Source organism: Schistocerca cancellata, chromosome 7 (assembly GCF_023864275.1).
Source record: "Schistocerca cancellata isolate TAMUIC-IGC-003103 chromosome 7, iqSchCanc2.1, whole genome shotgun sequence".
Classification (NCBI taxonomy): Eukaryota; Metazoa; Arthropoda; class Insecta; order Orthoptera; family Acrididae; genus Schistocerca; species Schistocerca cancellata.
Genome location: NC_064632.1, coordinates 261,031,433 through 261,044,016, shown reverse-complemented (window position 1 = coordinate 261,044,016; position 12,584 = coordinate 261,031,433). Strand labels below are relative to the sequence as shown.

The 12,584-nt window shown below is 44.3% G+C and overlaps 1 protein-coding gene across 1 annotated transcript in view; it reads left to right on the top strand.

The window, feature by feature from the left end:
- Positions 1-10,381, top strand: part of LOC126092726 (sialin-like) — a 181,382-nt gene extending 171,001 nt beyond the window's left edge. Inside the window, exon 8 of the mRNA XM_049908451.1 lies at positions 10,247-10,381. Coding sequence (XP_049764408.1) covers positions 10,247-10,381 — 135 coding nt within the window. The remainder of the gene's footprint in view (positions 1-10,246) is intronic.
- The last annotated feature ends 2,203 nt before the right edge of the window (positions 10,382-12,584 follow it).

The window sequence follows — 12,584 nt, the reverse complement described above, 5'->3', positions numbered from 1 at the left end:
GAAGGGGGGATCAGATAGTGGTACAATAAGTACCCTCCGCCACACACCGTAAGGTGGCTCGCGGAGTATAGATGTAGATGTAGAAATGAGATACCTGTATGCTCCAAGCCGACAAAGGATCTCGCCTGGCGACCACCCTGTGAAACACAATATCATGCGGCGCGAAGCGATATTTGCGACCTTCCTTCAGCGCCGGATGCTGAGCAGGGTGGAGCAGGTGGAGCAGTGTCCAATGGGGTTGCGGCGTGGCGGGGTTTTAAAAAGTTCGCTAGCACTGAGTGAAGCAAGCTGCAAATTAAAATTCACGTACCTCAGAACGGCGTCTGCTCAATGTCCCTTCACTCGACAATGTAGATACTTATGAGATGATGTGAAAGCAGCATTGATGAAAAACACCACCTAATATCTACAATTACTGAGGCTGTGCAACTCTAGTTATGAAAGAAATTTCTGTAGAAATACAGTATTAAAAATTTTATCGGGCTGTAAGATAATTGATTCACTTCTGTAAAATAATGTCTGAAATTTCCACACAAAAATGCTTATTTTGTCCTTGACAGCCAAAGAAAAGGAATTATTTAGTCCACAATTAAACTATTGGCTATTTCCTTCCAGTTCACAACTCATACACACATTTCACACGCACGGCAGCCAGAAATCTGTCCAAAGCCAATCCCAATTAAACAACGTTTTCACAGGCATTAATATCATCACTAATATGAATTATTAAATTTGGTCCTTCTTGTGGATTTGTGAAAAAGAAACTGCTCGCCAAAAAATGCTCAGTGGTTGAATACTGAAACATGCCACATGGATACTATGAAGGCCAACATTTCACACGCAAATATCTGTCCAACAGATTTAGTCAAATTCTCTTAAATTTTCCCAAGCAGTCCTCAACAACAACTGCTATCGACTTAGGTCACCAATAACTCAAACACCAATTAATTCTTCATCTTACACACTGGCAGTAGTAATATGGCCGTCCACATTCAAAGCTAGCGAGCGACTCCTTTCTTCCAGCATCACTCCCAGTATAACTATCAGGTAACGAACATGAAATGTCTCAATTCTTATTGGCTGACCATACTCGCTGCCAATCAGAATGCTCGCTCATGATCATACTCGCACCAAAACTGGCCTGCACCAATCCTTACACACAGATGCATTTGCGTCAACCTGACATACAAATATTAAAGTAATGTTTAATAAACGAAAACGAAAAGATAATAATTATGGAAATATTCTTTAGGTACAGATTTTTCTCCAACTGACTTTCTGGCTGCTCTGTTACAATAGCAATCACACCTAGACTTACGTCATTAGCAAAGTGGGTAAATCCCCTAGGATCAATTTCCCACGACAGGATTGTGTAACTCTTGCAAGTCACTTAAGAAGGTATATAATGCAACATTAAAATTTGACGAATGTCCCACGTACACAATCTCATTTGTCCCACGTACACAATCTCATTTACTCACATTTACTCCCACAACAATATTAGACACAAATAATAATTTTGTCTGATTTTTATATTATGAAAACGATAAATAATCAAAGTTTTAATATTAAAATCTCAATTAATTAATTATGCACACTGAGAGTTCTGTTTATGTTTTTTAAATGATACCAAAAGATAAACTACTATAGGTCCTAACTAAATTTAATTCCCTAAGCGTCTCCGAAACTATGATAGTTACAATGCTGAAATTTTTATACCATTTCCTCCTGAATAACAAAAGGTAGTGTGCCGATTTTGAAAATGATTGAATAATATTTAATATCGTTTATTTAGGTTCTTATAGGTGGTAAATGTAAGCGTTCAGTAAGAGAGATTGAATAGCTTTCCCACGGCAGGCACTGCCAAGTGCACGTGTGTTTCCGTGTAGGCCGCTAGATGTCAGCCCCTGAAGTTACATGCAGCAAGCTATCCAAAAACAAACGTTTGCTCGCAACAACTTGCGACCCTACAGGGTGGCCGTGAAGCAATTCCGCCAGCGATGGTCCATCTCGCGGATGCGATCGACAGGAGGCGAGAAAGGCGAGAAACAGATCCAATGCTTGATCCCTGATGTGTGCAGTGCGAAGTTTGGCCATCTGCTGCTTGAAGGCTCGGACAAAACATTCCGCTTCGCCGTTTGACTCTGGATGGAACGATGCTCTAGTTAGATGCTGTATGCCATTGCGTTCACAGAATGTTTCAAATTCATTTGATGTGAACTGAGGGCCGTTGTCCGACACTATGACTTCAGGCAAACCTCCGAGGCAAAAAATAGAGGACAGCACCTGAACTGTGCTACATGACGTTCTCGAGTTCATTGGCATAGCAAAAGGAAACTTGCTATAAGCGTCTACCACAGCCAACCAACGAGTGTTCCAAAAAGATCCCGCAAAGTTTATGTCCACACGTTGCCATGGTGATTACGATTTATGCCAAGCAGAGACTTTTTATGGCAGAGCAGAGTGATTTTCGGCACATGCGTGACACTGTGACGTCATTGACGTCATCTGTTCTATTTGGTTGTCCATACCCTGCCAAGTACAGTGTCGACATGCTAGATGTTTCGTATGAACAATCCCCCAGTGTCCTTGGTGAAGTAACTGCAACACTTCATTTTGCAAACCTTTGGGTATCAACACACGTGACTGTGCACTGTCATTTTGAACAAGAATCACACCTTGCTGTATTGCGAGGCTATGCGGACGTGTGAAGTATCGGCGCACTAAAGAGTTCTTTATGCTATGCAATGAGCGAGGCCAAAATGGGCGAATGTGTTTTAGCAAACTGTTCAAATCTTAATCAGCTTCCGTGGTGTGCGAAATTTTCCTATAGTTCAGAGGAAAGGATTGAAGCAATTCAGAATCATGAATATCGATGTGACAAGATGCAGCAGAAGCGTAAAAGTCTGTATCAGGGCCAATCGGAAGACATGAAAGTGTGTCCGCATTACCATGTTGAGCTGTCGGGCGATACACAATCTCGTACTGGTATTAAGACAACAACAAAGCCCATCACTGCAATTTTTGGGCAGTTTGTATAGGAACCGGCTTCGTCGGATGAAACAAGGATTGCAATGGCTTGTGATGTGATCAGTTAGGAAGGAGAATTTTCTGCCATACAAATAATGGTGGAATTTGGTGACACCATGCACAATAGCCAATGGTCTTTCTCTACTTGTGAATAGTTACACTCAGTTTTGGACAACACTTTTGATGCGAAAGCAGTAGGCCTGTCTTTATAACCAAATCTGTATGAAAGCACTGCACCGATTCCGTAAGAGGAAGCGTCAACCTGCAACACAACCGGTTTGGTAGGATCAAAGTGAACCAAGCATCCATGACTGAGCAATGCATTTTTAAGTTTTTGAAGAGCTTCTTGACACTCATCTGTTCAAACAAAGGGGACGTTCTTGCCACTCAAACGATACAGTGGAGGTGCTATTTGTGCAGCATTCGGTTTGAACCGAATACAATAATTCATTGTCCTTAAAACTGACTGCAATTGAGTGACATTGCGAGGAACAGGCAGGCCACGGATGGCTAACAGATGTGACTGAAGAGGATGTACACCTTGACTGTGTGTGACATTACCAAGATACACTCCTGGAAATGGAAAAAAGAACACATTGACACCGGTGTGTCAGACCCACCATACTTGCTCCGGACACTGCGAGAGGGCTGTACAAGCAATGATCACACGCACGGCACAGCGGACACACCAGGAACCGCGGTGTTGGCCGTCGAATGGCGCTAGCTGCGCAGCATTTGTGCACCGCCGCCGTCAGTGTCAGCCAGTTTGCCGTGGCATACGGAGCTCCATCGCAGTCTTTAACACTGGTAGCATGCCGCGACAGCGTGGACGTGAACCGTATGTGCAGTTAACGGACTTTGAGCGAGGGCGTATAGTGGGCATGCGGGAGGCCGGGTGGACGTACCGCCGAATTGCTCAACACGTGGGGCGTGAGGTCTCCACAGTACATCGATGTTGTCGCCAGTGGTCGGCGGAAGGTGCACGTGCCCGTCGACCTGGGACCGGACCGCAGCGACGCACGGATGCACGCCAAGACCGTAGGATCCTACGCAGTGCCGTAGGGGACCACACTGCCACTTCCCAGCAAATTAGGGACACTGTTGCTCCTGGGGTATCGGCGAGGACCATTCGCAACCGTCTCCATGAAGCTGGGCTACGGTCCCGCACACCGTTAGGCCGTCTTCCGCTCATGCCCCAACATCGTGCAGCCCGCCTCCAGTGGTGTCGCGACAGGCGTGAATGGAGGGACGAATGGAGACGTGTCGTCTTCAGCGATGAGAGTCGCTTCTGCCTTGGTGCCAATGATGGTCGTATGCGTGTTTGGCGCCGTGCAGGTGAGCGCCACAATAAGGACTGCATACGCCCGAGGCACACAGGGCCAACACCCGGCATCATGGTGTGGGGAGCGATCTCCTACACTGGCCGTACACCACTGGTGATCGTCGAGAGGACACTGAATAATGCACGGTACATCCAAACCGTCATCGAACCCATCGTTCTACCATTCCTAGACCGGCAAGGGAACTTGCTGTTCCAACAGGACAATGCACGTCCGCATGTATCCCGTGCCACCCAACGTGCTCTAGAAGGTGTAAGACAACTACCCCGGCCAGCAAGATCTCCGGATCTGTCCCCCATTGAGCATGTTTGGGACTGGATGAAGCGTCGTCTCATGCGGTCTGCACGTCCAGCACGAACGCTGGTCCAACTGAGGCGCCAGGTGGAAATGGCATGGCAAGCCGTTCCACAGGACTACATCCAGCATCTCTACGATCGTCTCCATGGGAGAACAGCAGCCTGCATTGCTGCGAAAGGTGGATATACACTGTACTAGTGCCGACATTGTGCATGCTCTGTTGCCTGTGTCTATGTGCCTGTGGTTGTGTCAGTGTGATCATGTGATTTATCTGACCCCAGGAATGTGTCAATAAAGTTTCCCCTTCCTGGGACAATGAACTCACGGTGTTCTTATTTCAATTTCCTGGAGTGTACTACAACTCAGGTTTTTAAAAAAAATCACACATCTCCACTCTACACTTTAGTCCTGCATCATATAACAAACAAAACAAAGCACGCAAATTTGCAATGTGTTTTTCGTTATGTACGACCTGCTACGACAATATCGTCCAAATAATTTGAAAGTTCGGTACTTGGGCAGTCAGCTGTTCAAAATACCGTTGTAAAAGGGCGGGTGTGGAAGCACTGCCAAAAAGGCAAACGCAAATATTTAAACAAACCCAAATGAGCGTTCACAACATATATTTTTTGAGGTTCTTCATCTAGTGGTATTAGAAAATCTGCGTGGCGCAAATCAATTTCTGAAAAGTAGCGACCAGCGCCTAATCTGTCCATGAGATCCTCTGGGCGTGGCAATGGATAAGTATCAATCACAGTTTGTGGGTTGACTGTAGGCTTAATGTCAACACAGAGGCGAATGTGACCTGAAGGTTTGGGGAGCAAAACCAGTGGACTTGCCCACTGTCTAGCTTATATGGGCGCAATAGCTCTGCTATCTTGCAATTCTTTAAGTTCAGCCACCACTTTGTACCGTAAGGCAATGGGAACAGTTGTGACACGGCAAAATTTCGGCTGAGCATTGGCTGTCATAGTAATATGTGCAACAAAACTGTTAGCCTTCCCTAAACGTTCAGAAAAGAGTTCAGGGAATTCTTTAGCAATCGCGTCATTGTAGCAAAGCGATACATGGCAGGCAAAGTACATTTTCCGAGAAATGGAATGTCTTGTCCATTACAAGCCGTCAGGTGAGTGCTAGTTTTAGACGGGCAAGGGGAGTCTAACAGTTCATATGTGTTACGATTCAACGATGTAACAGAGGCACACGTGTGCAACTGAAATATCACACGTTTGCCACTAATATGTAAATGAACAAAACGTTTGTTGGACTGGCATAGTACTGAAGAAACTGTTTGCTAGTTTTGCTAATGCCTGCAGCAGGCTTTGAATACACTGCATGGATTACATGAGCCTTGCGACTAGATTTATATGAGTGGGCAGAATCCTTATGTTTGCTCCGTTGCAAACATATAGGTTGTAATTGTCCTTTCCAACCACAAGCGTTAACATTGTGCTTGTCTTGAAGGGCAGTCTTGGCATTTGTGCTGTGAATAGCAACGAGGGCATGAATTAATTCCATTCGCCTGTGTAGAGAGCTGTTTATGCGGCGTGGAGAACTGTTTATGCAGCATGGCGCGCGCATGCTGTCGCTGCCTACTGGGCTGGTTGTAACCACGGGATAACTCGACCTGACAAATCAGCTGCTCAAATTTATCAGCCGTCATGGCACCTGAATCATACTGATTTAGTGTTTGAACTATGTGCTGAAATGATGGATCTGACTGTTTCAAAATTTGGCCTCTAAGTTTGACATCCAAGTTGAACGCAGTAAACAGTAATAAGAAGTCTAGGAAAGCTAATCAGATCCTCCTTCCCCAAGCAATCCACTCGCTGCTCTTCGCCTCGGCGACACTACGAGCAGCAACGTGAATCAATGTCACAGGAGAATTGCGAGATATCACAATGGTGGAGGTTTCTCTACTTGGTGCTACAGAAGAATGCTGAAGATTAGATGGGTAGATCACATAACTAATGAGGAGGTATTGAACAGAACTGGGGAGAAGAGGAGTTTGTGGCACAACTTGACAAGAAGAAGGGACCGGTTGGTAGGGCATGTTCTGAGGCATCAAGGGATCACAAATTTAACATTGGAGGGCAGCGTGGAAGGTAAAAATCGTAGAGGGAGACCAAGTTATGAATACACTAAGCAGATTCAGAAGGATGTAGGTTGCAGTAAGTACTGGGAGATGAAGAAGTTTGCACAGGATAGAGTAGCATGGAGAGCTGCATCAAACGAGTCTCAGGACTGAAGACCACAACAAAAACAACAAGTTTGACATCAGGTACATTGTACATGATCACATCATGCAACATAACATCTGAATATAAAACACCACAAACACATTTTAATTTGCATTTCCTCATCATCATACACTGCAAATCTGTTACCCACTCACGACAATAGTTAGCAAATCTACATCCTGATCATAGGGAAGTTCACTCGGAGTGGCGTTAGGGAACAATTTCTGAATGGTGGGAAACACAGCACTTCCTGCCGTTGACTAAAACTAATGAAGTTTCACAGTACCTGGTACATTGTGAGCAATTACGTGCGCTTCAAACTGTTGTAACCATTCGAGCCGTTCCCATTCTTGTTCATGAAACTGGCGAAAAGACGGTGTAGGACTTGGAGCTACAGGTGTTGCGTGTTGTTCAAGTGGTAGCTTGAGTTGTCAGTAGCTGCTGTACCGTGTTTATCAGTGAGGCAATTTACTGTGTCCGAAACTGAAACATCTGTGTTAGCTGCACTGCATCTATAGCTTGCAGCTGAGGCGCCTGAGCAGAACAGACAAGGCAAGCTATAAAAATAAGCACAGTAAGTAGGCTGTTTAGGTTTTTATGTTGGTAACGCCACGTAGCGCTCTGTATGAAAATCACTGACTGTGCTGTGTGCAGTTTGTGGCTGGTTGGACTCATTGTTGGAATATTCGCTTGTGTAGTGTTGGGCAGTTGGATGTGAAAAGCGCGTAGCGTTGTGCAGTTAGAGGTGAGCCACCAGCAGTGGGCAGTTTGTGGCTGGTTGGACTCATTGTTGGAATATTCGCTTGCGCAGAGTTGGGCAGTTGGATGTGAAAAGCGCGTAGCGCTGTGCAATTGGAGGTGAGCCGCCAGCGGTGGTGGATGTGCGGAGAGAGATGGCAGAGTTTTGAGAGCGGACGATCTGGACGTGTGTCCGTCATAAAAAGGAAATTTGTAAGACTAGATGTCATGAACTTATATATATATATATATATATATATATATATATATATATATATATATATATATGTGTGTGTGTGTGTGTGTGTGTGTGTGTATATAAATTTTGAACACTATTAAGGTATATACATTGCTTGCTCTCCATCAAAATCTTTCATTTGCTAACTATGCCTATCAGTAGTTAGTGCCTTCAGTCGTTAGAATCTTTTATTTATCTGGCAGTATTGGCGCTCGCTGTATTGCAGTAGTTTGAGTAACGAAGATTTCTGTGAGGTAAGTGGTTCATGAAAGGTATAGGTTATTGTTAGTCAGGGCCATTCTTTTGTAGGGATTATTGAAAGTCAGATTGCGTTGCGCTAAAAAAAATATTGTGTGTCAGTTTGGTGTTGATCAGAACAAGTAAAGAGAGAAATGTTTGAGTACGTTCAGTTTTGCTCAGCTGTTTGAAAATCAAATAACGTAGAGGTTTTCCAGCACTGTCATTTACAATTTTTTCTAAGGGGATGTTTCAACAGAAGCAAAGAAAATTTGTGCAGCGCCCACCTGAAAACCCTGAATAGAAAAAACACTGTAAGAGATACTGTGAAAGCAAGTAAACACACCCCTGCAACGAAAGACACAAAATAGAATCAAGGCGCCAGCAAAACGCAAAAGAAAATCTGTGGTATCCAAGCACTGGGTTCTTCTTAATACTCGTCGCCAAATGTTGACTCCTGTCTAGTTGTCAAATGGTGAATCCTGCCTAGTCATCAAAATATGGGGTGTCTAGGAAACCTGCTTTGTCAGATTGCTAGACAACATTCAGACAAATCGCATTAATGAATTTTATTACAAAAGTAAATGATTACAATACTTAACTTTGTATTTACAGAGATGTATCGCAAGCAAAGGCGACAGACAAAATAAGAATAACAATTCCAAGTTTGAGCTACATAGAATGTACAAGGAGAGTAATGAGCTTTGACGCATCTATCCAGATGCTAGACTTCAAGCTGCTGTAGAACTGGGGCCGCAGCCAGTCAGGAGTGGCGCTTACGTTCTCTTCGCATAAAGACCGCTGCTGTCGCATTGTCGTCCTGGAGAGGGGTCGATCAGCGTGCTATTGGCTGACGACAGCCCTCACTGCTCTCGCGTTACCGACTGGCATACCGGTGCTTGACTTTAGGCATTAACAGTTATAGCGAGCTCTTGTTTCTGTTATAGGTAGATGCTCCCTCCTCGCTTCAGTACATCTACATGCATGGTGTGGTTCCCATATTTTTGTGCTTGATTCGACCACCTCAGTTAATTATGGTTTCAGTAAGGCGTTTCCGTTTGCCTGACATTATTATTTCCCTCACATTAATTTGCATGGTCGTATGGGGTGCTTCCCTTTCCTGCGGGTCACAAGATATCAGGATACAGCATCTAGGGATGTGCCAAACAGCACAGCTCATACCCCACAGTCGTCCAGAATTGACATAAACAGCAGGAAAAGCAAATGAAAAGCTGAAGTTCATTGGAAGAATCTTAATTTACAAGCGAAAGAACTGCTTACAAAACACTTGTTCGAGTGATTATTCTTGTGAGCCTGCGACCTTCATTGGATTAGGTTAGGGAAGAAGTACAGAACACCCAAAGAAGAGCAGCGCACTTCGAATCGTTCAGTCGGAGCGAGAGCGTTACTGAGGTACTCAGCAAGTTCTAGTCGCAGACGCTACAGGAGAGGCATTGTACATCAAGAAGAAGTTTACTGTTGAAATACCAACAGCGCAAGTTTCAGGAAGAAAAAAAATGGTTCTAATAGCTCTGAGCACTATGGGACGTAACACCTGAAGTCATCTGTCCCCTAGACTTAGAACTACTTAAACCTAACTAACGTAAAGACACCACACACATCCATACCCGAGGCAGGATTCGAACCTGCGACCGTAGCAGCAGCGCGGTTCCGGACTGAAACGCCTAGAACCGCTCAGCAACAACGGCCGACAGTTTCAGGAAGAGCCGGGAATCGTGACACTTCCTCCCTCATACATATCGCAAGGCTATCTCGATAACAATATCAGATGAACTAGAGCTCAGTGGGAGGTATATTGACATTCATTATCGTTCTTTCCATGGAACAGGAATGAGGGATGATACAATGGTACCGGAAGTACCTTCCGCCACGTACTTGTGGCTTGCGAAGTATGAATGCAGATGTGAAAGTGTGACTGGGAAATCATCTTTGTCCGTCACGACTGAATCAACCCGTAACTGTATCCATTCTAAGGAAACATAACTCTGAAGATATCAAACTGCATCCCACTTTTGTTGAATCAAATTCTGTATAGCGAGTCTATAAACTGATGCTGTCTCGCTCGGTATTTTATGTAGTCACATGTATGTCTTATTTTGTTGCAGAATACCGTAAAGCAGTGGCGAATCATCTTCTTGATTGGGTTTGGGCTGTACTTCGTGAGCGGCATCGTGTTTATCATCTTTGGCTCCGCTAAGATGCAGCCTTGGAACGTGAAGGAGGCACAGACAGCTTCTTGATACGTGCACCAAACACTGCACGCCCTCTGTTGGATGCAGTCCCAGTACACAGACGTTCTTTTTTTGTAAAAAAAGTTTTCACAGTACACGCATGTTTGTATTACTGACGTAACGCAATTTCTTTTACCAATTATTGACTATGGAACCCATTACTATTCAGTTGGACAGTAAGGTAAGAATTGAGAAGCGCTTCCTGGCAGCGTATCAAAAGACATCCAGCCACTATGTGATATCTAATGATCACGCAGAAATTATAATCACCTCGACGCCGTCAGTATGGCAGTCCTCGAACATACAGAGAGGCAACATTATTTGGGATGTGTACAGGTGACGTCGCCATGCACATGGAAAATAAGGTGACATCTGGAGGACGTCCTATTGTGAAGTGATGCTATACATGGAGGTGATAGTATAACTATCTGAAGGAGAAAACGTCCTGTAGACATAAGCTTGAGTGGCATATCAATGCGGCTTCTGGCCCATGCCGTACGTTCTTGTGAGGTCACATGCCCCAGTTGTCTACATGCCGCGGCAGGTTGGGAGGCGAGGGGAAGAGATAGCTTGCATGTGCGCATACACACACACACACACACACACACACACACACACACACACACACACACACAGCCTAGCATTTTACAGGCTATTAAAAACGAAACAGTCAATCAGTATGTATCCCCTGGAGTCTACCATCTTCTTTCTGTACCCCCCCCCCCCCCCCGCCCACTTGGTGCCTGAACTCCACTGTACTTTGCACCCACTTTGGTGCAAGGCAAAATGGATCTTCAGTTTAGGCTCCACAATGTTATTTTTTCATCTAACTATTGTCCAATAACAATAAAAAAACCACGTGGCCCATTTTTTTGACACTACTGGCCTAATTTTTGGTTTAAGATATATTTGGCAAAGGCTGTGATTCAATGTTTTCATCCCTCTTTGTACAAGACACAATGGACCACCAAATTAAGTGCCATAATGTTATTCAATCTGTATACTGAGCAAGCAGTAAAGGAAAAAAACGAAAAATTCGGAGTAGGAATTAAAATCCGTGGAGAAGAAATAAAAACTTTGAGGTTCGCCGATGACACTGTAATTCTGTCCGTGACAGCGAAGGACCTGGAAGAGCAGTTGAACGGAATGGACAGTGTCTTCAAAGGAGGATATAAGATGAACATCAACAAAAGCAAAACGAGGATAATGGAATGTAGTCGAATTAAATAGGGTGATGCTGAGGGAATTAGATTAGGAAATGTGACACTTAAAGTAGTAAATGAGTTTTACTATTTGGGGAGCAAAATAACTGATGATGGTCGAAGTAGAGAGGATATAAAATGTAGACTGCCAATGGCTAGGAAATTGTTTCTGGGGAAGATAAATTTGTTAACATCGAGTAAAGATTTAAGTGTCAGGAGGTCGTTTCTGAAAGTATTTGTATGGAGTGTAGTCATGTATGGAAGTGAAACGTGCACGATAAATAGTTTAGACAAGAAGAGAATAGAAGTTTCCGAAATGTGGTGCTTTAGAAGAATGCTGAAGATTAGATGGGTAGATCACATAACTAATGAGGAGATATTGAATAGAATTTGGGAGAAGAGAAATTTGTGGAACAACTAGACTAGAAGAAAGGATCGGTTGGTAGGACATGTTCTGAGGCATCAAGGGATCACCAATTTAGTTCAAATGGTTCAAATGGCTCTGAGCACTATGGGACTCAACTGCTGTGGTCATAAGTCCCCTAGAACTTAGAACTACTTAAACCTAACTAACCTAAGGACAGCACACAACACCCAGCCATCACGAGGCAGAGAAAATCCCTGACCCCGCCGGGAATCGAACCCGGGAACCCGGGCGTGGGAAGCGAGAACGCTACCGCACGACCACGAGATGCGGGCACCAATTTAGTATTGGAGGGCAGTGTGGAGGGTAAAAACCGTAGAGAGAGACCAAGAGATGAATACACTAAGCAGATTCAGAAGGATGTAGGTTCCAGTAGGTACTGGGAGATGAAGAAGCTTGCACAGGATAGAGTAACGTGGAGAGATGCATCAAAACAGTCACTGGACTAAAGAAACAACAACAACAACAAAAGTAACTAGAAGACCGATAACGGTCGCAATAAAAATATGCTGGGTTGTAGGTGCCAAGCGCAAAACAAGTAACCTGAACACTTTACTTCCGTGGGTGTTCAAAATGAAAAGTACAA